Source organism: Drosophila grimshawi, unplaced genomic scaffold (assembly GCF_018153295.1).
Source record: "Drosophila grimshawi isolate 15287-2541.00 unplaced genomic scaffold, ASM1815329v1 contig_1377, whole genome shotgun sequence".
NCBI lineage: Eukaryota > Metazoa > Arthropoda > Insecta > Diptera > Drosophilidae > Drosophila > Drosophila grimshawi.
In genome coordinates, this window is record NW_025062900.1 from 14,531,704 (window position 1) to 14,557,324 (window position 25,621).

The 25,621-nt window shown below is 44.3% G+C and overlaps 5 protein-coding genes across 6 annotated transcripts; 1 reads left to right on the plus strand and 4 right to left on the minus strand.

Annotated features, from left to right (window-relative positions):
• Positions 1-1,578: 1,578 nt before the first annotated feature.
• On the minus strand, positions 1,579-15,827 carry LOC6562526 (WD repeat and FYVE domain-containing protein 3). Of its 2 annotated transcripts, XM_032735682.2 has the most exons (19): positions 15,774-15,827; positions 14,128-14,461; positions 13,813-14,058; positions 12,950-13,304; positions 12,704-12,890; positions 11,316-12,641; positions 10,144-11,159; positions 9,493-10,072; positions 8,228-9,417; positions 6,731-7,968; positions 4,500-6,620; positions 4,217-4,320; positions 3,242-4,154; positions 2,949-3,123; positions 2,678-2,884; positions 2,510-2,611; positions 2,269-2,403; positions 2,082-2,196; positions 1,579-2,019 (listed from the first exon to the last, which is right to left on the minus strand). In XM_032735682.2, exons 2-19 carry the CDS (start codon positions 14,389-14,391, stop codon positions 1,854-1,856), a joined length of 10,440 nt encoding a protein of 3,479 aa, XP_032591573.1. In that variant the 5' UTR covers positions 14,392-14,461; positions 15,774-15,827; the 3' UTR covers positions 1,579-1,853. The 2 variants fall into 2 exon arrangements, with proteins under 2 accessions (XP_032591573.1, XP_001988151.1); XM_001988115.3 differs by lacking the exon at positions 15,774-15,827 and having other exon boundaries at positions 14,128-14,500.
• Positions 15,828-16,308: 481 nt separating this feature from the next.
• Positions 16,309-19,642, plus strand: LOC6561846 (dynein axonemal heavy chain 1). Its single transcript, XM_001988114.3, has one exon. It carries the CDS (start codon positions 16,335-16,337, stop codon positions 19,527-19,529), a length of 3,195 nt encoding a protein of 1,064 aa, XP_001988150.1. The 5' UTR covers positions 16,309-16,334; the 3' UTR covers positions 19,530-19,642.
• A 288-nt stretch (positions 19,643-19,930) lies between these two features.
• Positions 19,931-22,282, minus strand: LOC6561845 (tectonic). Its single transcript, XM_032736261.2, has 2 exons — positions 21,728-22,282; positions 19,931-21,328 (listed from the first exon to the last, which is right to left on the minus strand). Exons 1-2 carry the CDS (start codon positions 22,280-22,282, stop codon positions 19,958-19,960), a joined length of 1,926 nt encoding a protein of 641 aa, XP_032592152.1. The 3' UTR covers positions 19,931-19,957.
• A 39-nt stretch (positions 22,283-22,321) lies between these two features.
• Positions 22,322-23,069, minus strand: LOC116805271 (B9 domain-containing protein 2). Its single transcript, XM_032736262.1, has 3 exons — positions 22,968-23,069; positions 22,546-22,897; positions 22,322-22,432 (listed from the first exon to the last, which is right to left on the minus strand). Exons 1-3 carry the CDS (start codon positions 23,053-23,055, stop codon positions 22,339-22,341), a joined length of 534 nt encoding a protein of 177 aa, XP_032592153.1. The 5' UTR covers positions 23,056-23,069; the 3' UTR covers positions 22,322-22,338.
• A 661-nt stretch (positions 23,070-23,730) lies between these two features.
• LOC6561892 (testis-specific serine/threonine-protein kinase 3) lies at positions 23,731-25,379 on the minus strand. The gene is made up of 4 exons (XM_001988112.3): positions 25,243-25,379; positions 24,780-25,167; positions 24,148-24,458; positions 23,731-24,092 (listed from the first exon to the last, which is right to left on the minus strand). The coding sequence occupies exons 1-4, from the start codon at positions 25,274-25,276 to the stop codon at positions 23,836-23,838; spliced, it is 990 nt and encodes a 329-aa protein (XP_001988148.1). The 5' UTR covers positions 25,277-25,379; the 3' UTR covers positions 23,731-23,835.
• Positions 25,380-25,621: the final 242 nt, after the last annotated feature.

Sequence of the window (25,621 nt, forward strand, 5' to 3'; positions counted from 1 at the left end):
AGATTCGTGTATGTTCGGCAACAAATCTCAAAATATCTCGAGATATATACCCTTTTCCCACATTCCATACTTACCAATTACCATCATATCCAATTTAAATTACAGTCTTTGTTAACATAATCTGTTTTATTAAATCGTATTTTGCTCCTTCGCATATGTTCTTATTACACGAACTAACAATAAATATATATATATATATATATTATTTTTATAATTCATAATATTTATTTGAGTTGATTTTACTTCGTGTATTTGTTTAGCTATGGTGTTCATTTGTATTCCACCTTATTGGCTAGGGGGATTCCTTCGTATAACTACTCTTCACGCTGTTCATTTGAAATGTAAGAGTTTCGGGCTTAAAGTCTTTACTTTGGATAGTTTTTGAAATGTTTTAGTTGAAAGTGCTGCGTTTTTCATACTGGCGTGCTTCAAGTCTTTTGAAAATGTATTTGGATTGATTTTGGGATTCCATGCAAGAGCTCTGGCTTTTGGGCGTTTATTTTGTTATAATTGAAATATTTGTTGTTAGTACAACAGTAAGTTTTGTATATAGCTGTCACATGTATATAATATTTGTAAATTATTATCAATGCAACATGTAGATGCTCTACAAAATACCGAATATCTTTTTAATTACTACTACGACCATTTTATTTATCTAAATAATACTCCATCTAAATATCTTTTATTGTTTGCTTCGTTATTTGTCTTTTATATTTACAAAGTTTTTAGTTCAGAGTCAGCTGCCATAATTGCTATAATAATGTGTTTTAAACTGAACAACGATGTGGCGTTTTTTTTTTAAATGGAAATAGATGATAGACGAATTTTTGATTTATTAAAATATCGACTAGTGAACAAAAATTAAAAGCCCCTATGACAGCATTCATATATTTTTACTACTATTTTTAGTTGTCTTCCGTTTTATTCGTATATTTTTGCTTCAGCTTTTAATTAGCAATTTTTCATATTGCTTTAACAATTACGGAATTCATTAATTACATCAACATTTATCATTGCTTGTTAGTTTATTGTTGTTTTTCATTTGGAAGTAAAGTATCTTTCATATATATATATATTTGTATATATTCGGTTTTTTGTATATGTGTATAAATATTTTTTTGTGTGAGGTTCGTGTGTTGTGTGCTAATAAGGTGTTCTGTCTGCCCATTAAAAATGTCTGTCTCCAAATTTGTTTGTTTATATGTAAGTATTTGTTAGAAAATTTCTAAAGTTCAGTTTTGTAATTGATATAACTGGCGGTGCTTGTTTGCGCTATTTAATAAGCTTATTATTGATTTGGGTGTTTGTCAGTGTTTCACTTCTACATACATACATACCCTATATAATGGAAAATGTATTTGAAATAACAATATTTTTGTGCGCTGGTCGCATCGCTTAAGTAGCCTAAATACATGCGCAAAATTTTATGATGCTACACACACACACAAATTGATATTTATTTAATTACACAATTTAATTACTTCACTACAAATTGTCAATGATTGTGGCATATATGCAATATTAAATATTTATTTATTCGGTGTATAATAAATAGTTAAAATTAGGTATAAAATTATATTGCAACATGTTTTTACTAAATAAAATATTAATCAAAAAAATCATATAATAACAGCCTTTTGATGTTCCTTGCGCAACACATTTTTGTTTTTGGTTATAAATAGTATAAATAAATATGCAATTATACATTAAATAAATAAGTAGTTTCGTTTGAATACCCCTAACGTCTTTTAACAGATACGGTTGAGTTTATAGAAAGTGAACGCAGTTATTATATTTGTTGTCTTATCATAGGTACACATCGCATACGACTGTAGTTCATTCAGTTGCCTTTAATTGTCCAGCGAATTCGTGCGCAGCTGACTGTAACATGCCTGGCATACCCGAACAGGCTTCAGAATACGTAGACGGGATATTTCCGATTCGAAACGACTGCACTTGTTGCAAAACACCTGGCCGCAGTTACGGCAATGATGCTTGCGCTCATAAAGCGTAAATCTAAATTTGTTTGGTATATAAATTATGTTCTGATATATGTTTAAATCATGCTCAAAACTCACTTCACGTGACACTTGACACACTGATCAGCGACCTCATCCTTGAGCCAATGATCGGCTACACCACGACCTGGTTGCTCCGTTACACTCCAAGAGAAAATGCGACCGCGTGCATCACCTGTGTTTTATAAATTACAATCAATGAGCATTCGTTGTTGGCAGTATTCAGAATATTTGCACTTGTACTTACCCACATATAGTATTTTATGATCTTTGGATACCGTCAGCGCTGTTATGCTAGCCGGTTCGGCATTATCTTTGCGATCATAGGCCGTATGCATGGTTAGCTTTGATCTGAACATTAATTGACGTTGCCACTTGAAGCCTGGGAAAAGGGACACAAAGGTTAATACATGCAAAGCGTTTGGATACAATTGGAATACATGTTTGGTGTTATAGGAATATATATATAAATATTAAACAAAATGCACCTTTCTTAAGCGCCTGTTCGCCACGATATCTATCATTGTCCAGCAAAACAAAGCCATCTGTTAAGCTCGTATCCGATTTACTAGGTCGTATGATGTGCTCTTCTGTATACATTCGAAATTAAATAATAATTAAATGAATTCAGTACATTCAACAATCATTGTACTCACCCTCATTCGGCTTGTGCTCTGAACTGGTGCTTGGCTCCTCTACCGTTGCCGATTTCATTTCATGCAGTGATTTAGCGCCCGTTATGGAGCTTTTTCTACGCTCGGTTGAAGGCTCGACTTTAACAGTAGCTTCGGTGGATTTGTTCGACTCGTTGCTGTGCTGCGAGGCCTCTGAAATGCTGCTCTCCGATGCTGATTTCACAATATCTGCAAGGTGTTTGTAATTGGTAATTTTAGTGAATTCATTGAGACAATGACCGTGTTAACTAACCATGTTCTTGTTCTGGTTGTGAGAGACTCTTCATTTGTTTAAATAAATTCATTTTGTCCGCCTTATCTTTCGATTCATCAACTGCGATTAAGTCGGGCTTATCCTGCGAGCTCACTTCCACGCCCCGCTTTAGCTTGCGATCGATGGGCACTTGAGTGTGCTCCAGTGACCACATCTGCAGCGAAAGAGAGACTTTAATTAGTAATTGTTGTAGGTAAAGTTTACATAAGTATTTCAAAATATAAAGATAACTCAGCCAACCACACAAACCATTGTTTTTGTCTCACACTCACCCTCACAACGCCATCCGTGGAACCCGTCATGACCACATTTTGTTGATCCCATTCGCGTATTTGAGAGAAAGCAACGCACAGTATCTGCTGCATGCGATCCGCGCTGCCCACACATGTATTGACCATGGCCAGAGCATCGCCGTTGATGGACCACACATGTAACCAAGTCGCCGAGCAGGTGGCTATTTCACCCGTTAGCTCATTGATGGCCACGGCAGCCACAACGCCCGCATGTCCTCGCAGTTGACGCACGAATGTGAAACGTGTCATGTCCCAGACAATTGCAGTGCCATCACGAGATCCAGAGACAATGACATTGTAGGCAGCGCTGGCGGCCAGACAGGTGACCGCATCCGTGTGACCATGCAGTGAATGCCTCACGCTGAGACTCTTGCGATTCGAATCGAATTTCCAGATGGTCACCACAGAACTGGTGCCGGCTGTGACAATCATTTTAGCATTGGGACAGGCGCAGGTCAGTATCTCGCCGGAATTCTGGGCCGCTGCCTCGGACACAAACGAAGCGCGATCGGTGTCGTAGAGGCCGACACGCAGCGAGTGATCGGCAAAGCCCCAGGCAATGTATTTGGTATACGATGGCGGCATCATCACCTTGTTCTGCTCCACGGCAAACACTGTTTTGTCGGGCTGCAGTATTTGGCCAACTGGCCCCTTGAGCTCCTTGATGGGCTGCAGACTGGGCTTCAGATTGTCGAGATTGTGGAAAAACAGACGATCGCTTTGCAGCACGGTGCTGTTGCCCTGTATCAGTGCCGTGGGATCGATCAGTGCCGAGTGACGTGCGTTGCCCATTTTCTTAGCTGGATGCGCTTTCCTGAACAGCTGTTTCGGTATTTGCCCAAAGTTGTTGATAAAGCCAATGGTGGCATTCTTTTTCAGTGGATCATCAATGCTAAACAATTAATTAAACATATATGAAGTTTAATTGGGAATGAGTAGCTGCTTTACTCTTACTTGTAAATATCCACATTGCCCTCGTAGAAGAGATGATGGAACACATTGACGGCATCCGAAGCGGCGGGTCCCTGCTGCTTGCAGCCAAATATCAAGTCAATCCACTGCAAAGGGAAAATTGAAGTATTTTTTAATAAATGTTGACAGTTAAAATTAATTTCAATAATAGAAAAGCTAGTTGGACTGATGATGAATGTAGAGGTTTTATTTTTGTCTAAACTTTATGGAGTCGGAGATTCTTCTGTGAAATATTAGCAAATCACCTTTCGAAGAGTTAACTTACCAAGTGCAAATGCTGACTGACATGATCGCACTCCAAAGCACTGCGATGCAGTCGTATAAACTCCCGGGGATCCTGTTTGGCCCACGGTGGCATAATAACATGATTCAAGGTCTCACCATTTTGCTTGGTGCCCAAATCAAAGTTATTGAAATTGCTAAGGAACTCCGGCAAGTAGAAGAATTCGGGGATCAGCTCCTTGACATCGGCCATGTTCAGTTTGGAGGCCGATAGCCATGCCTCCTTGATGCTGTGGAACATGCGATCCGCCAGATCAAAGTGACCACCCTGAAGTTTCAGGAACGGCTGTGCGAACGGCTCCAAACGCACCAGGTAGGAGCACACAATCATAGCGGAGCTGTAATGTGTGCCATAGTGATAGGGCGGAGTTTCGCCATGTGGATCGTCCCACTCTTTGAAACGTTTCTGAAACTGTTCCAGACGCTCCTCCGACTGTGCGCCCATTGGCCGCGAAAAGTCACGGAATGTTTTGGGATTCGTAAAGTCCAGCTCCTCGGAATCGTAATCAGCGAGTATCCAGGGAAATACCGGATACTGCATGAGATCGTTGTAGCTGCGGCCGGCAAGAGTATTCAAATGCATAAGGTACTGGAAATTGGAGATTTCGCCACGAACCCAGCGTTGCGTCACCGATGTCTCACCAATCAGGCCGCTGAACAGACCCGATGTTTGCTCCACACTCGCCGTTCGCTTCTGTCCAGCCACAGACTGCTGCGCATTGTCATTCAATGCTGTGGCCAGTGCCAAGAAGCGTTGATTCACCTTGTTGCGCACTTTACGCGGAAAACTAAGCAAATAGTTGCGTCCATCCTCGGAGAAGATCTCCAGAGCAATCGGTTGGAGTAGATAGCGTCGCTTGTGCACCTCGCGTATCTCCTCGTAGGCAAACTTCGAACACTGCCTCAATTTGTGGCTAACTGCGCGCGACGTCGACGACTGCTGGCCGCCCGAATTGGGTATGATTGGCTCGTAGGCGCCAGGTGGTAGTGTATCAATGTCGCGAATCTCTCGGTTCTTTAGCAGTGTGAAACCATCAACGATATAGCAATGCTCCTTGCCAAAAAGCAGCAGACCCTCAAAGGTGTCCAGGCCCTGAACACGCGCACAGCGGAACATAAAACCAATCTTCTCCTGTTCTTCAAGTAAACGCAGAAACGTCTCATTGTCGCTGGTCATCGAGGTGTCCTCCTCCTCTTCATCATCCTCGGGGGCATTGCCATCGAGAGATTCCTGGGGGTAAGGCGCACCATGCGCCAGCAATTTGGGTGATATTGGCGGCGGTGGTGTTGATGTCGAACTGCTTGGCTCCAGACGATGTGGCTGCGTGGCTTCCAGTGAGGATTGCTGTTGCATCGAATGCTGCTCCGCTTCGGCGAGAATTCGCGGCTGCTGTTGGCCATGCAGAAAGTAGACTTTGCTATCCAAACTGGATGCCACCTTGTACTTGAGCTGACGATTGTCGGCCAGCTCCAATTCCGGCCGGTACGGATAGTGCAGATAGAAGAGCTCATTGCGCATCGTCTTTTTGCGCATGCGATGCGGTCCCTCAGTGGTGTCCATAACCCACTTGTCCAGCGTGCAACAGCCCGCCGGTCCCCAGAGGCCGCGTTCGCGTGTTAGCTCCGTTTCGGATTGCACCCAATCCTGGTAGACGTAGCGCTGTGTGTGCTGCAACATTTGCTGGTATTGCTTCGTGCGCAACTCCAGCAGATCCTTGATCAGCTGCACATGTATTGCGGTCGCCTCGTACGCCGACTCCCGGCTCATATTTGACTTGGTACGCACCAGTTCGTCCTTCTTCACCTTGCTGCGACTGGCCAGACGCGTCAGACCACCGGTCACCTTCTGAATCTTGGATTGTATCTGATTGTGCAGCTCCCACGGCACGCGATAGGAGGCCTTGCGTTCGGCATCGACGTAATTGAACCATAGCTTGGAGGCCAGCTCCATTACCTGCTCGCGTGTCGTCTGCAAATCGGGTGCCTTGGAGTTGGCCGGTGGTGGGGTAAGCGATATCTTGAAGACCTCCTCAATGGCAGGCTTTTTGCACACGTAGAGCTCTTCCCAGACGCGAAAGGCGGCGCCCACAATTAAATTGCGTCCCTGTGGGTAAAAGAGGTAAAAGTATTAAATAAAGATATTAAAATTGCTCAAAACTTGATTTACAGTTTTTCTCTCCGTAAATTAAACATCCAATATCGGAAAAAGCTTACCTGCAACTGATTGAGATCCTCATCCTTGGGTTCGCTTGTCTCCGTTTGTGGGTTGACATGCCAGGTTGTGTTGCGAGTTGTCGCCGGCTCCAGAACGATCTTCATGTCAGCCGTGAGCTGCATTAGACAATAGGTGAGACAGCCAATGAACTCTAGCTCGTGATTGCCAGCGCCAAAGATGAGTAGACGATGCTGAATGATCTTGTGCAGCGCCTCCAAAACGCTCATCTGCTCGGCAATGGATTCGTCGGTGGGACGTGACAGTAGAAATAGAATGCTTCGATTCAACGAGTGATGCAGTTGCTCCAACGACAGTGACGAAGATCGTCGCTTTGCCTGTCCAATAAGCTTAATGACAAAGTCAAATATGTCGTGCGGATTTCGGGTGAGGCAACCCTGCCACAGTTTGTCCACAATGCGCGCCGTCAAGTAGAAGACATTGGGTGCAATGTGTTGCGTGTGGCTCTGCAGCAGCGGCACCAGTGGCAGTGCCGCCTGCTCACCCACCAGCACATCGGCGGCGAGCAGATGATCCATTAGAGCAATAATTATCTGCGTCTGGTATTGCACTTGCTGTGGCAGCTCCGCTGTCTCCGGTGCGGCATCCAGCACCATATCAATGACTGGCGTTGCTTTGCCGTGCATATTTAGACCCAGTGAGTCCACGACAATCACGCGCAGAAAGTCAATGATGCACTTGCGCACCGGATGCACGGTAATCTTCGGTTGATTTGCTACGGCTGCGTGCAGCTCTTCCGGCGGTGGCAGCACAAAGCTGCTGCCAGTGTTTTCGGTGGGCGTGGAGGCGCCACTATTGGGCTCCGAGTCGGCGGAACGTGCATCCTGTGGAAAGAGCACCGCAACCAGTGAGGTAATCACATCCCCAGCCATCATGACGGGCGTAAAATCGTTGAGATTCTGATAGAGACTGAACAACAGTTGGATGATCGTCTCCGGATGACTATGCAGCCAGGTAGCACAATTCCCGCCATGCACAATGGCACGCACCATGGCCAGAAGCACACAGACGCCCTCGGGGCACACATTCAGCTTGGGCAGCTGCGTATTGGCTGAGACTGGCGCACCCCAGAGGAAAGACCAGACGCGATCCAAATCGAATTTCGTATGCTCGGTGGCCAGCACTTTGACCGGCTGGCCCATGATCAGTGCGGTCACCAGGAAATACAATTCGGGAACGTCCAAATGATGTTGCAACAGCCATTCAAGCATCTGGAAACCTGTAAATAAGAAGAACAAATTGTTATTGATTGATTAAACAAAAATATATACAAATTTACAAAACTTGATCTCATCTTAATTTAAATTTTAATATAAGCTAGCAAGAAGGGGTATCAATAATAATAATCTTACTTTAGATATTTTACTTTTAATAGTTAACTGTAATCTTTTATTAATACTCAGCATTAAACAAATAAATAACTATAAATGCGTTTCTGTACTATTCTAAAATTTCAATCCGAATTTGAGTTTACTCACCCGGAATATTTAATGCGGCCGTGCGCACTTCTCCCGCAATCTGAGTGGGCAAATGCTGAATCTTATTTTGAGGCGTGGCCACAATGACGGTGCCAGTGCCGTTGCTGGGACGCGTATTCAGTTGCTGGGCGCCAAGGCCGAGCATCTTGCGCTGCGAGACCATCTCTGTGAAGCGTAAATAGCCGCCATTGTGAGTCGCCTCACGGAAGCGCTCGATGAAAGTTTCAGTGGCACAGACCACGACAAGAATGCGCACAGCTATGATGACCGTGGTGAAGTGAACGTGGGGCTGCATGAAGAGCAGCAGCCAGTCCATGCCCAGTGTCTTGGATATGTCATCGCAGATGACATAATTAACGGTGTTGCGTGGCGTGAAGAGTAAACCGTGCAGCAGCGATAAGCAACGATTGCGCAAATAAATATTCTGAGCAATTCCATCCTGATCCTCTGCCGGCGCCTTCATGCTGGGCAATAGAACGGCCCGTTCACCCTTGCAGGAATGCTTGCACGGCAGTTTGGCGGCCACATACTGACCGAAGAGCAGAAGATCTGTGTGCCTGGGCTGGCCACCGAGCAGCGTCTCGAGCAGATTGAAGAGTATTTCACGCGTGGAATGATCATTAATGTGTGTTATAATGTGCAACAGTTTGACCAGCAGCTGCAGATCGCGCATAATCTTGATGTTCTGCTTCTTTTCATTCGATTCCACCACCAACTCCAGCAAATGCTCCAGCAGCGAACGCAGCAAACCATTCGGCGCATTGTGCCAGATCTCCAGATCACACAGCAGATCCTGAAAGGCTGTCACATTTGGTATAGCTGACATGTCGTGGCCACTGTTCACCGTGCCCACCAGTCCAAAGGTCAGGTGCAGTATGTGTGAGTTCAGCAGATGTTTCTTCTTCTTGAAGAACATGCCCAGGGTCTGATAGCAACGCTTGCGATCCATTTCCGCTTGGGCCGCACGATTGCTGCGCACCACACAGGTCAGCGCCTTGACACCCGCATATAGCGACTCCACATCCTGCGCCATGGCAATAATCCCAAGCAGCACATTGCAGCCACCGACGGTGTCAATCATTGCCGAAACTGGATGCGGACTAAAAACTCGCACGCCTAAATAGCCAACAACAACGCCGCCAAGCGATCGGCCAGCACCGGCCAAGTGACCAGCCGAATTGTGAAGGATTCTATAAAAATAAAAATTTATTATTAATGAAATATATTATGGATCACATTTATTTTGAGTCTTTGCAGTTACTCACTTGATGGGCGTGGCGTTCTCATGTGAATTCATGTTGAGCTGCTTGGCAATGCTCTTGTTGTCCGCCCGACTGTACACCTTGCGTATCTTGACAAGCGTCAGCTTGGACACTGCCTTCGCATTCAGGCCAAGCAGAACACGATCCTCGGGCACCAGCGGCGCCAGTGGTTCCGCCTGTTTGCCCAGCTGTGGCGCCTGCAGCGAGCCCATGTAATGCGGCCCCAGCTGATAGATGGTCTGCACCGTCTGCTGGGTGAGCACATCTTCCAGCAGATGGCAGACACCTTGCTTCCAGCACAAGCGCGAATAACGACGCCAGATGGGTGGCGTACCAATGTAGCCAAAGATTTGGGTGGCTGAGGTGAGATTGGCGCTACTGGCGCCCGGATGCTGGGCAATGTAGTGCAGCTTTTGCGTATGCATGGGCACACCATCCAAGTAGAGCGACAGACTGGAATTCTTGAGAACTGCACGATTGAGCACGACGACAAGATTGTGCCATTGACCCTCGTGCAACAGATCTGGACACCAGATGCGGGCAATGCCATCATCAGAGCCCTCCGGCTCCCAATCGCCAATGCCTTCAAATATGAATAATTTACAATTATGAAAGTTCAACTATAAATAAATAAATAATAAACTAAAAACTTACTTTTCCTGGGCGTAACTAGCGTCTCCTGTGTGGAGACCACAATAGCCTTATCCCTAGCTGAGAGTAGTATGGACAAGCAGGCCAAATTCTCCTCACGTGGATTGTGAATGGTGCGCACGAGCGTGAGAAGACGCACACAATGCGGATCTGTCTTGGGATCGGAAAACTTCTCCACACAAAACCACGTCGAATAGCTGAGTCCGGTTTGCGGTGGAAAGATGCGATCACCGGCACCGATACCGCCAATCGTATTCGCATCGATGGTGCCGCCAGCTGTTGCAGTGGCTTGCGGTGCCAGCGATGGTAGATAGAGACAGCCAAATCCTTCAGCCGACATATCCAATTCGACAAATGGCGGCAGCGTGCTAGAACCATGGGCACGAAAATCGCGCGGCGTTGTCATCGAGACCAGCGTCTTGATGCGCGTCAGTGGCACCGGACCGCCCTGTCGATACGGCTGCTGCAGATCAATGTCTGCGCAGGACAGCGGCTCGCCGAGACGCAAAAATTGACGCAATTCCGTCGGCTGCAGCGCCTGCGCCGCCAGACGCTCCAGTATATATTGCATGGGCACGTGCAGCGGATGCAGTTCCTCGGCCAGCGCTCGTCGCGTCAGGCTCAGCAGCTGCTCGGCCAGCCCGTGATCGCACATTATCTGCTGATTGCGTTCGCTGCGCACCAGCGACTTGATGATCTCGCTTAGGTACACCTGTAGCTGTATCGCCTGCAGCGGAGACGTTTCATGTTGCACGCCTGGCAGCAGTTTTAGCATGCATAGAACAACGCCCGGATGCACAATGCGTGGTTCTGGTGTGGGTTGTGTCAGATTGAGTTGACTGGGATGCGCTGGCGCCGCCAGCTCCTTGCTGGGCGAACGTGAGTGTGGCGCTGTCTCACTGAAGAGCGTTATCACACCGTTCAAATTCGGTGACTCAAAGTTGTCCAAGGCAATGCTGTACAGCAGCCGAAACACCACACATACATAGGACAGTAAACTGGGTATGTCCTCGGAGAAGCTGTAAGTAGTAAGTTCATGTATAGTAGTGAAATATCGAAGTGTAGCGGTGAAAACGATGAGAGTTAACCAAAATACAAGCCTGCATTACAAAAATTAAGGCCTCTTGCTTTTTGAGAGTCTAAAGTTGACACAGTTAGATTTGGGGGTTACTCACCTGAAACTCAATATATCGCCGCTGAAAACGTCATGGTAGTATTTGAGTAGTGTCTGTTGCGGCTCATAGGTTCCGGTGAAGTCTTGCAGCGCTGTGTCGCTACCAAAGCAGCCCAAGAGACGCAACGTGTCGCACAGCGAACTGTTGCAGATCTCCTGATGAAAGAACTTGGCATTCGCCGGCTCAAAGCGCATGGCGGTGGCCAGCGTCTGGCAGACGATCTGCAGCAAGAGTATGAGATCCTGTTGGGCAATGGTCGTCTGTGGCTGAGCCATGCTGCCATCCAGTGAGACAAACACGCTGGTCAGATAGACGAAGCCACCAACTTTGCGGAAAACGGTGCGTGTGCGATGCGAGTCCTTCAGGCAACCCAACAGCATATTGAGTATCTGGATTTTAAACTCCACCTGATGCGGACTGATGCTGTGCATCAGTGAGAGTATGTAGAGCATGTCGTCATCTCCACCAGCGGAGAGTATCAGCTCCCGTACGATGCCCAGAGCCTGTGGGCGGCAATGCTTGAATTTGACCAGCTCGTGGGTGCACTTGGCGCCGCCGTATTCGCGGAAGATTTGCGCATTATTGCTGGCGCCACTGCCAAGCAGCATTGTGAGCGCCTCCATCACATGCTTGCCCAACGTATCGAGCAGATCCTCCTGTTCCTCGGTTATTGGTTGAACTACAATGAATTCGTCACCATTGGTTATTTTCCGCACATAATCCGCATAGTGATTCAGGCAGGTAACAAGGATCTCCAGTATGCCCACCTCGCGATAGACGTCCTTGAACACGCTATTGTGGCGCAATATGTTGAGCAGCGTCTTGAGGCACAGAATGCTGCATGAGGTACTTTGATTGTGCTTGAGCAGTAGCGACAAACTGATGAGCTCCTTACAGGGTACAAAGTTCAACTGAAATACTATAAACTCAAGCAGATCATAGAACTTCTCCTGTATCTGTGGACTCTTCTGATGAATGCGTTCCGCAAAACTACTCAACGTATTTTCCGATTCGAGTATAAAATAATTGGCATTCTCCGAGTGATACACACGCGAAATGGCATCCAGTATGGTGCAGCACAGAGCGGGCGTTGTCGATCTGAGAAAGACAGTCTGCAGCACCTGAAATGCGTACACGTTGCGCACACAGGTCTCGCGTGAACTGGCCTGGGGCAGCTGGAAATTCTGCAGTTTGAAAACCGTATTAAACTGGGCGGATGGGGGACGCAGCTCGTAGAAACCGCACATGCATAGCGATGAGATCATCAGAACCAGATTGCGTATAGCCGCCTGGATTTCTAGCGTTTGACTGCGTGCATTATCGAATCTGAAAGGAGTAAAAGTAGTCTAATGTAACAAGACAATTGGATGATTTGCTTTCCCACTTACTTGAGCAAAAAGTCACTGAGAAATACGTAGCCCTGGGAGGCGCGAAAGTCGTCCATTAGTACCTGTGATACTTGACTAGAATCCTTGAGAAAGCAAAAGACGGTGACAAACATTTCGACTATTTCCAGCGGATTGCCAAATGTCAAACGTTGCATGTTGTCTACGCACAGCGCCATGCAGCCCTTGGCTAGAATCATAAAGAGTTAGTTGAGCCTTTGCTGGACAGCTTCTGTTTGATGTACTCACAATGTATATAGGTAACAACGGCATCGGTTAAGCCATGCCTTGAGATGGTGGTCAATATCTCTGCCGCATTCTTGCGCCACACAATATTTTGAGCGGGGCATGGTGAAGTGATGGCGGAGAATAGTAGCGTTAGATCATCCATACGTGCAAGCTCCTCGGCCGGATACGGATACGAGCACAGTTTCACCAGCAACTGCACAAACACCTTTTGCAGCAATGTTCGACGCTCCTGGGCATTGAAATCGCTGGCACTCGCACCATCCGCGGGCGGCTCATCATCCTCCACTTCGGGCAGATCGAAGAACAAATACAAACACTTGACCAGAGTTGAGGGCACTGCGGCAGCTGTCATGACCTGAAAAAGAATATCGAACAGCATTCTATGAATAATAATTTAAATAAATGAAACTTATTTAATGACTTCATCACAACCACAAAAATAAAATATAGAAGTTTCTGTCGGACAAAGTAAGAGCAGCAAGTTAAGGGGACTTCAAGGTCCCATTATGTAAATTGAATCTTTAATGCATAGTGATTGCCAATATGCATAATATAGACACTTACTTACATAATATAGACATACATACTAAAGTGCTTACGCATAAGTAGTTTATGAAGCTATCTACTTTGGCATTCAAGCAAGGGCAGCAAGTTTAGGAAATCCTCACATACTGCATAAATAAATTTATAACTGATTAACATACATGCTAAGCATATGCATCACAAATCACAAAATACATATTCAAAACAATGCCAGATAATAATAATGTACTACTACAATTGACAACTATATTTACTAGTAATTTGTTAAAGTGATTTGATTATATTGTGATTCTAAACACTCCAATCCTCCACAAGCTAACCTGTATAAGAGAGATATCGCCGTTGGCTAGAAGATTCAGTGTAGCGAGCAGTAACCAACCGCTGCTGGTGTCCTCCGTTGTTTCCACCTCGAGAAACTTGACGATGGCTATGGATGCAGCCTCGGTGCTCTGATTCGATGCACGTTTGCGAATCTCGCTGACCATCAGACGGGAGACCTGCTGGCAAAAGGCGACCACATCCCAAAACTTTTCGCTCATATCATTTGCAGGGCAGCTGCTAAACACCTGTTTTGCAACACAAATCAAATAATTCGAGTTAAAAATTTAGCATTGACGAAGACAAATTAGACTTACTTTGCAGAACAATGGCAACATTTCATAGAGTTTGCCATCGCGTTCGTTTTCGCTGAGCGGCTCCTTGGGATGCGTGTACTCGTTGAAGAGCTTCTTCAGTGTGGCCAGACTCATTTGGATGCGTGCATCAAGCAATGCTTCCTCGCCGCTGCGCCCATTGGGAGCACTGCCGCTTTGACTGGCATTGCTGTTGCTACTGGTGCTGCCCGATGCGCTGCCACTGCCAGCGCTTGCCGCGCCACGCAGCTTACGCATAACGTTCATATTTCTGCTTACTTCTGCTGCTGCTGGTACTGTTGCTGTTATTCTTATTGTTATTGCCTCTGCTCTCAAACTGGAAATGTGCAAAAACAAATTGAATTACTGATTGGTGACTGAAATTCACATCATCCACGCTCGTTTAATATTCTACACTCTATTGCTTTGTCTATAAAATGCCATAATTAACGTCTCCGTTGGCTGTTGAATCACCATCGAGTTTAGCAATTGTCTCGCAAAATTATTATTTCAAATACCCATTACTTATGGATATATTGTTGTATACTTATGGTATATTGTGTAGAATAGATTCATTTTATTGCAATTTTGTTGTGTCAATTTACACTCAAAAATATCGCTGTAGCACATTCTAATTCTGAAATTGAATTACAACTGAACACATTATTTAAATAGAACTCTAAGAAAATAAATTTTTGCATTCTTTGTTTTCTAATTTTTTTTCTTAATTTCTTAAAAATTCTGGATGCTGTATAATAGAAAAATATTTTTTTTTTTATAAATTATAATATAAAGACAAAGATTTTAGTATTATTTTTTTATAAATAGGACTGTTGTATAAAATAATTAATTGCAATTAGAAATGTCCTGTGAGCGTGTATCGTATTGAGGAAATTAGGTATAGGGTATTTTGCAACTGGGTACTCTCGAGTACAACACTTGTTATCGTTGCTGTTACTGCTATTTAAAGTAAACACAGGCAAACAAACACACACACACATTCAGTCGAACACCGCAAGCTTTTTAAAGCGCAATATTTTGTTCACAGTTCCATCGATGTGAACGAACGTGCGAACACTGACTGCGTGTGTGTGACTGACTGACTGTGTGCTTTTGGTAGAGTGCACAGTGAATACGTTTCGAGTGTGGGCGACGCTTTCATTTCGAGTTCAACGGGGTTAAATGGGCTAAATGCTTTTGCTTTGCCAGCTTATCAATAAATCACACATAAATATTTACACAGATTGCTCACAAGTGTGTGTATAATAACAATAGCCAGAACAGCTGTTTGCCGTTTGCAGTTTGAAGCGCACTTTTATCGCACAGTTTTTATTTGCTCTTAGTTGACAATTGGCAATTGTATTTGGTATTTATATTTTGTATAACATTTTTTTGTTTGAATACTGCTGCCAACGCATTTGGGTCTCAAAACGGGGACAGCTAACGGCAGCTCGATTTGTGTTTATCCCATTTCACACACTTTCGTTTTGTGCTCTTTGTTTTGCTCGTGTCAATCGCGATGCTACGACAATATTTATTGATTTTTCTGCTCTCTCTCTCTCGCTCTCTGTGTCCAGCGGAGCACTAGCAATGAGTTGAAAATTTTCACACGCCACTTTTGCATAGTTTGCACAATTTTCCGCACTTACTTTTATTGCACATGATTAGTGTGGTTTTTGTTTTGCGTTTTTCAGTAGTTTCATAAATTAATTCGATTGTTTTTACATTGAAAAGAAAAAAAATCGTTTTGTCTCACACAAATGAATAGATGTTTAATAGTGGTGAACGATATTTATGCGACTTGTTTGAGATGACAGAAAGTATCGGAAAGAGCGTGCGAAGAGTCACGGTAACTTTAATAAAATTAAATAATTATCTGGGTGTTGAAATTTGCAAGTTTAAAGGCAAAGTGTACTTCAATTAAATTGCTTTAAAATGTGAGAGTGATGACCGCCATTGCTCTGTGCTGTTGTTAATGATATTTGAATATAAAATCACGATATTGCTCATCGCTGTTGTCAGCTGTCCGTTCTGTAATGTGGAGCATTATGCGCGCGTTGCCAACCGACTGAAAACGGCCAACTGACTTGACGTGATTTAAAACGGATATTCAAAAAATCATGCTTGAAATTCTACGGTGTCATTAATTTTTATGTATACACCACAAGAAAGAAAGTCAAATAAATTCATGACAAACGTTGAATAGTAGAATGGCCAATACGAACTCGCAATCGCAATCACGCGTATCGGAATCAAGTCGCACCACCGAGGATGACGATGATTCCTCGTGTGCCATTTGTATAATGCCACCGCGTCCGGGCACTGCGCCGAAGAACTTCCGGGAGCTGCACATTCCACGCGATATACTGACGCCGGTCGACTATCCTATACAGGAGGCGCAGCGTTGGTTGACCCTCATGGGTAGAAATGGAAGAGTCTATCGCTTCCCACTGCCCACCATCTTACCGAAGGTGATTCAGACGCGTTTCGTGGCCAAGGGTGAGCTACCCAAGGATGTGGCCGTCGATCGTCGGCGGCGACAGTATGCCAAAATCAATTTAATGGAGGAACTGAAGAATGCCGGTCTCACCGATGACATCCTCCAGCCAACGGAAGAACAATACAATCTCATGTCCGAGTTTGCCTTTCCGCACAAATTTCCGCTGAGCTACTTCGATGACAGCAACTATGACATCAGCTCGCCGGAGGCATGGTTTGAGTTGGGCGTCGTTGGTGATGTTCATTACCCGCTGCCCGCTCGAGCTTATTTACCCTACAATCGAAGTTTGCGCAGCTGCCGTTGGGTTATGGCTGCCGTTACGTCCTACAACGAGAAATTAGATTTGTGGACGCTGACCTCGCTGGACGATGAGTGCAGCTACGAGGTGCCCAAGTTGCAGTTCATGTTCCTCGCCGAGGATCCCCACAAGTACATCCAGCGACTGCAGTCGGCGGTTCACGAGCGCCACAAGGGTGAGCAGCTGATGTTGATGGAGCTGATTGTGGATTGTGTGCTCCACGATGACATCGAGTCGACAACGCTGCAGAGTTCCAAGCCTATTGAGGCGATACTACAGAAGGCGAATGTCTCCGAACAGTGCAAGCGTCGCCTACGCTCCGAGGTGAATATTGTCTTTGAGAGATTGATGGCGTTGTATGAGCTGGAACAGTTCATCATTCACATGCCCAAGGAGTTTCCGCAATTTCAAAATATCTCCCTCAAGGAGTTTATGCCCACCGCGGCACGTGTTGATTTTGCGGATAAGGAGCGCCATGAGCTGCAGGCTCTTGGCATTAATATCAAGGAGAAACGTTACGGTTGGCTGCGGGCCAGTCTCTTCTATTGCGGGGGCGGCATTGAGTCGATGATGGGCGTGGCCGGCGAATGTCAGCACATCGAGACACTCACCATATTTGTGGTGACGTTCAATAAGCCAACGGCTCTCGCGGACTTCCTGCAATCGCAAGAGTCGCATGGTAATAGCGTCGCTACCTTCCTCAAGGTCTACTGGCCACAGAAGCTGACCACTGTGATTACGCTGGTATTGCGTGCCCTGGGCAAGGGTTGGCTGGACATCTCCCTGAACAATTGGACAGTCTATGCCATGTGCAAAATATCCCGATTCCTTCTGCAGGTCAAGTTTCGCATGCAAGAATCGATGGAGGTGCTGCTGCTCACCTCCCTGATGAACTTTTCGCATCTGGTGTGCGATCCGTGCTTACAATTCCTTGCGCTCAAGCACAACTATAAGTGGACTAATAATTTTATAGAAACGGAGTTTCCCTTTCCCAAGCCCGTTTTTGCTTTAACCATTGGTATTAATGAGGATCGCAAAGTGTTCTACTCCACCAATCCGGATGAGTTTCAGCCATCGCTAATGGATATCTATAAGCGTAACTTGGAGAAGACATCGGGTGTGCGGCTCATCGATGCGGATGTGATGACCAATTTGAAATTTGCCCATAATCTGTATATACTAACTGTGGAGCTGATTGAGGACAAGTATCTGGAGCAGAATGAATTGATGCGACGCTGCTATGCTCAGGCGGTGATTCCGATCAAGTCATATGCGCGACTCTATGAGAGATTTATTGACTTTTATTTGCTGAACGTCACCGACTTTATGAAGGACTATAAGGACGCGCGCAAGCCTTCGTCTCGGGTCAAATGGGATATATTGGAGTACAGACGGCAGAAGGAGGAGGTGCGTGAAATCCTGCCTGCTTATATAACAATTGGACCCTTCTGCATCAATGTGGACATTCTGAAGCAGTTTATGATCAAGAAATATATTGAACTTGTGAGAAGGATCTTTGACTACTATGTGGATCGGATGTATGAGACGAATGAACTGTTGCTAGAACGATGCCAGGATGTGTTCCACAAGATCGATGTACGTCCCATTAGCATTGAGCATTTGTACGAGATCCGTGATTATGGATTGATTGTGCCGGACATTGTCGAGCAGCTCCGTGCCGATATACAGATTATGTGGCTGGAATACGATATGTTGGATAGTTTCTTTTATAATCTGAGCGATCATCAGTTTGCCATGAAATGGAATGCATATGCCTGGCCACATCAGATCCTTATGCGGTTGGCCACGCTCAAGGACGAACAGAAACTGGATATTGAGGAGTTTCTGCGCCAGCATTACAGCGAATGCCAGGGCTTTGAGGAGCGTCTGGAGTCGCTGAATGATGAGGTTCAGGCATTCTCACTTATCTTCAATCCGAATCGTGCACAGGAAACATCGGTGGATATTAAAAAGACGTGGGCGCTGATCAAGGATCTGGAGAAGATCGGACATACGTTGCAGTATCGACAGGAACTCTTCGAATTGGAGCCACTGTCCACAGAATTCCTCACCAGCATCATCAACAGCTTTGCCCCCTATAAGCAGTTGTGGTATGCTTGTGCGAATTTTCAAAAACTGGAGGATGCCACTTTGGGCAATCCGATTTCATTGCTCGATTTGGATGAGGTGTGGAATCATTTGATGCTTTTGCGCAAGGAGCTCGTCGAGTCCCTGGACAATTTCAGTGAGAAGGCCGAGATTATGGAAGTGGCTAAGGTGTTTGTAGGGAAAATCGATAATTTTGTGCCCGTTTACAACAGCGTTAAGGATCTGCGCAACGAGAACTGGATGTATTTGCATTGGTTGGAGCTGAGTCATACCCTTGGCCAGGAGGTCAAATACACGGTATCCATGAATTATCAATATCTCATGCGTAAGGGCATCTTGAACCATCTGCCCGCGGTGCACGAAATCTCTGTCAAAGCCAGCAATGAGGCCAAGGAAATCTTGCGTGCCATCGAGGAGGAGGAGCGACGTAAACAGGATGAATTGGATGCCCTATTGTTGCGCAAACAGTTGCGCAAATGTCGCAGGGATATTATCTAGAAGATTGCACATTTCGTTGTATGCCAAGACCTTTCCATTCATTGCAAATTTTTGATCTCGAAATTCGATCTTATCTTAGTATATTGAAATAAAATGTTGTCGACAAAGCCAAATAAGTTTTTTATTCTTCCAACATCTTATTACTATTTTATATAGCTCTTTTTGGAACCATCGCTTGGAATCTAAAATTTATGTGTAACTTTAAAGGTAGATTGATGAAGAAAAAATGTATGACGGATCTGTGTAACATGTAGTTGCCCCAGGAACGATCAGTACAAAGATTATTTCCTGTATGAAAAAGTATTTTTCTTCACATGATTGCATTTTTTTGTTTCTTGTTTGAATTATTATTATATTTACGAAGTCAATAGTTTCATAAGGATTTTTATTTCGATGTTACTGCAGAAATTAAAATAGAAAATAATATTTCAAGAAAGATGCAAACTTTTATCAGCCATCAGAGAGAAAAGAAACATTATGAAGATTAGACCACTATTTGTGGCAATTGCAATATGTGATCCATTTAGGCGCTTATCCTGTGACTTAAAGAACCTGACAGATACGGCCAAGGGCAGCTCCACTTGCTGCTCACCGGCATCGAATTCAAGATCATGTCGCTGCCCCACCACCAGCCGCACATGCTGCAGCACACTTTGATGGGGCACTTGGCCCGCCTCTAGCCACGTTTGATCTGCCACATAAAACTCATAGCTAACGCTGAGCAGCATGTTGCGACAGCTGAGGGACTGCAGCTGCTCATCGTAAAAGCCCAGAATGGGTGGCAACTGTTGGCCGCCATCCGCATAGCTCAGCTGTAGTGGCAGCCACTTATTCAGCTGTGGCCTTCCCAGCTGCGAGATGTATACTTGGCCAATATCCTCGAGACGTGTGCAATTGTTCGGCAATAGCTTCGCCCAAATGTGAGATTGCAAGTGCTGGCAGTAATCCGTGTGATTGCCAAGTTGCGGCTGCACTGGCGATAGTTCACTCAACTGGCATTGCCTGGCCAAATCCACACCGAAGGCGACAGCATGACGAGCAGCTGAGTTGTGTGGGGAGCAAGGAGTCAGCCAGTGCTGCTGCTGCTGATCCTCGCTAGCGTTGCCCTGGAAATAACTGAGCAACGTTTTGCTGTTGTTTTGTGTTTGGAGTGTGGTCACAAGAATTGGCGCTCCTTGCACATAGCCAAGTGGTCCGGAGCTGGGCTTGGCCTTGATCGCATTTATCGACTCGAATGACAGCTGATAGGTTAGCCAAATCTCTTCATTCTCGTCCTGCTGGTTGGCTTCCCTCAGCAGCAATTTGGCGGCTAGAATGTGGGTATAATTATGCAACAATTGCAGCTCAATGCTGTCCACCAATATATCCACTTCCGTCTCATTCGCCTCCAGGCACAGCTCCTTTGGCTTCAGCAGCAGCTGTTGGCAAACTTGTATGTTAATACCCTGCAAATCTTGGTCATCCAGTTCACGTGGCTTGGACAGCAACTGGTGGCTGTTTGTGAGATTGAGCAGCGTCCACAGATTCAGCTGCAGCTGCGAGGCATCGCTCATGAGGCAGCTGCTGTGCATTGGTTGCAAGTGCAACAATGTTCGCTTCAATTGGCAACTGGCGCTCTCGTATCCAATTGGCAGCTCGAAGTAGGAAACAGTTTTGCTATCCGGCTGCCAAAGCTGTAACGCTTCTCCGTATTTGTAGTGAGCCGTGAATTGTGTGGCAAGTGGCAACTGGGACTCATAGGCAACCAACAGCTCTGGCCATTTTTTGTATTGCTCGGCATCAAAATTGTTACTTTGAGCCTACGGAATAACAGAAATATTAAATAAGTTTGGAGATATGTAAAAATATATAAAGTGAATTAACACCTTAAAAAACATAGAGGAAAAGTGTGTAATCGATAATAATGTTATGTTTATATCATACTGGTCACAGTTCAGTAAAGTTTAGCCAGACTATTGAAAACATTTCACTCAAACTTATTTCGGATATGGGATTCTTATTAAGTAATTTCACAGCTTCGCAGCTTCCAATAGTAGTTTCTATATTACTTTGCTGGCAGACAATAATTTTGAATGCGATCGATTGCAAATATGCACCTAACTGAGAGCATTCTACCTTTAAACTGTAGCAACTATAATTATAGTCATAGTTGTAATAGTTTGTAGATTTGATATTTAAAGTATTCCATTATTAGTCACCTTAATTTTGGGTGGTTTTGAGTTGCTGCGAAAGACGCACAGCCAGCCATCGTTGAGCTGGCAAGTGGATAGCCCATGATTGTACTGAAAGTCCTCTAGTCGCCTGCGGAGTTGCTCCTCCGTCGCTGGTTGTGCGCAACTAAAGACCAGCAGTGCTTCCGGAGGACAATCGCGATCACAGCAGCAATTTAATTCGCAAACATCACTGTGCAAATCACAGGCGCAGTAATTAAAACTCTTAATCTTTAAGGGTGGCAGTGTTTTTGGCGACTCTGTGGCATTTAAGGGCTGTGTTTCAGCAGTTGCAACAGTTGCAACAGTTTTGGTTGTTGGCGCTGCAGTTGTTGTTGTGAGTGGAGGCTTCTGTGTCTTGCGTGGCGGAAAAATCTGCGTTGTGGTGCTGGCAGTTTCCGGCAAAGGGCTGTCTGTGCTAATTGGATCCAGAACAACAGTTGTTCCAGGAATCTCCGTAGTTGTTGTTATTGCTGCTGCTGTTGTTGTTGTTGTACTTATGTTGTAGTTGTGGGAGATGCCAATCTTGATGCATTGGTGCATTGGCACTGAGAGCAGACTCAAGTACAGACACAATAAAGCTCTCTTTAACATGATTACTACTTAAATTCTACGCCGTATTCCTCAAATTTGCGGAAGATCAAATTAAGCTCGACAATGATTTTGCCAGAGGTGCGCGTTTGTAGCTTGTAGCTGTAAGAAGAGATCATTGAGAGACTCAGTAATAAAAATAAGTAAATTAATTATTTCTTAACTTTAATTTTTCGTCAATTATTGTCATATTGTCTTTGTCAAGGTCTACCTACCGATCCACGCCCGAGTAAAGTGTGTCAGTTTTGTGGAGCGCAACGCCGCCGCCACCAAAACGTTCCTTGATGCTCTGCCACCAGGTGTTTGGTGCAATCTTCCAGGTGTTTATCTCAACACGATGGTGTCCGGGTGAGGCGGGCACGTGGGCAACACCGTATCCAACTGGCCAGCACTGCTGCAGAAAATTGACGGCGTACACCTCGACCAGGAGACGAGGCCAACCCTGAATTCCAGCTGTGCACAAATGCACGTCCAGAGGCTGGGCAAAATCGGCGCTGTTATGAAGACGATGGCTGGAAATGGGTGTTTGTCCCTGCAACTCGCCCTGAACTAAACGCCAAATGTTGCCTGGAATCGATTGTGATTAAACTGGGAGTATAAATAAATTGCACAAAGTTCTGATTCATTTTCTTGTTACCGCTCTGCAAACTCCACTTGCAAAACAAATGTGGCTCCTCGAAATCAACAGCTTTCAGTATTTGGCCAATTATGTGCACTTCCGCCATCAATTGTTCTATATATATATATAAGCAAGTTTTCACTACACTCTTTTCAATATAAATATTTATTCTAATATTCAATTTTTTCAACTTCACTTTTGAGAGACATTCGCGTAACTCGAATTAATGTTTTGGCAGCCAGTCGACGTTGTCAGAGCAACCGATTGTTGCCATAGCAGCCATGCATTGCCCATATTCTGCCGCTGCCAATGTATAAATGCAATTGCATACCATATCCAGTCATATTAATATTTTTAATGAAATATACCGTGTCTTATCTCGGATTAAAGTTGGTTTTGACAATGCGCGGCATTATTGATGCACGTTTGAACGAAACGGCTATCGATAAATAAGGCTTTCGTACGATATTTTGTGTGGTGCTGCCAACTTGTTCAAAACGCATGCGCAACACAAAATAGTGTGGTAGCTTTGAATTTGAAATTAAAAAAAAAAACGTTTATACTCTCGTGAAATTGATTTATTTTAAATACAATTTATGAAATATATATAAACAGTAAAATTTTGGTGTAAACTAAATATTATACGCTTCTGAATTTTTAATAGCTTAAGCACGAATAAAATAATAATATATTGATTGTTCATATTAATATTAAATACCTTGGTTTTCTCATTTAAACTACTGTAAATATCTAAATGAAATATTATATATTTAGAATGTGATTTCGTGAATAAATTTTAATGTTCTTGACCTAATTAAGCAGATTTATTAACTAAAAATTTTGTTTTTGTTACGATGACAGCGAGAGAACTGGACTGGTGTCAGAATTATTTATGACCGTACCAAGGATCTTCCTTAATTTGCGGCACATTATATCTGATCTTAACGGGTGCCAATATATGCATAATCATATGCTTGCATTCGCTGGAAGCCGTTGGATTTTTGGGGAACACCAGCGACTGATTAATGCGTTTCAGCAATATGTGTACATTGGATCCGTCATAGGGCAGGCGACCAAAGACCATCGCATAGCAGACGACGCCACAAGCCCAAATATCTGACATAAATGGATCGTAAGCAACTCCTAAGGAGACATAAATATATATAATATATATAATTATGTTGCATAATTGTGTTACCTTTTAATATCTCTGGACTTGCATAGGCATAACTGCCGCAAAAGGTCTTTGACAGCACCACCTGATTCTCGGTGGTGCGCGTGTCCTTGCGCGCAAATCCAAAATCGATTAGCTTCAGATTCCAGTTATCATCTAGCAATAAGTTTTCACACTTTATATCCCGATGCACGACACCCTTGCTGTGTATATACTCAATAGCACTGATCAATTGCCTAAACAGAGTGCGCGACTGCGCCTCATCCAGATATTTCTTATCGCGCACATAATCCAGCAATGTGCCGTTCTCAGCCAGCTGCATTATCAAATATACTCTGCGGATAGTTGATTCAATTAGGCTAATTGTACTTATAATTTAATGTAAATGTGGATTGCTCTAATGTATACAATGTATAACTAATGGAATCGTATATATATATATATATATATATATATACATATGTATATCTACATATATTCTTGGCAACAATAACAATCCAGCTAATATTATTGTTGGACTGCTTGTCAAGGCCAAAATACTAATTTGAGAGTGATATATAATAATAGTAATAGAATAATTATTATTCTATACTTTTTCAAATAAAAAACCATCGAGTGCACGTAACTTTAATCCAAATATCATTTAGTCTTCTCACCTATGACTGGTCTCGATGCTTTGATAGAATGTTATGAGATTATCATGATGCAGACCCTTGACAGCCTCAATTTCGCGTGGTAGAAACTTTTGCGTGTATTCGGATGGAGCTTTGACCTTGGAAATTATTTTGACGGCCACGCGCTTGCCGTATTCCTCGGAGAAACCGATCTTGACCTTAGCATAATTACCCGTGCCAATCACCTTGCCCAATATGATGCCATGTTCCTCGAGAATGGTCTTCTGTGGCTTGGTCTTCTCATCTTTGGTCGCAGGAGTGGAAGGTTTTGCCTGGTTGGTTTTCTCGCTATTGAACGTGTAAACCTTCTGCTCAACCCGTCGGCCCGAATTCTGATCAGTGACTAAATCTTGCGATGAATTTGTAGTAACTGCGAACAGCGCACAGTTGCAGTTACTCTATATCTCTATATCTATATATATATATGAATATATTGGGTATTCACCTGGATCACCCTTTCGTTTTGGAGCGGTCGCCATTTAAAATGGTCCACCAATCTGATTTGGGTCAACCTGCACCAGGATGTTAACGAACTCGTCGAGTGCTGTTGTCGAACAAAATCCAAAGTATCATTAAGAGTTTTTCCTTAGCATTTTTGTTACAAAACTACAAAATTTGACTATCAGTTGTGACATTCTTTTGCCAGCATTTTTGTTTTCAAATCAAAGTATTAGGGCAATGTGATCTCTCCTTTCATTGAAAAATATTTGACTTAAAAATTACCTCTATAAAATAATTTAATAATTACATCTGCAAGCGCATTAAATTTCCTTCGAATCATATTTTATCGTTAATCCCTCGCCATTCCACAGAAGATCAGATCG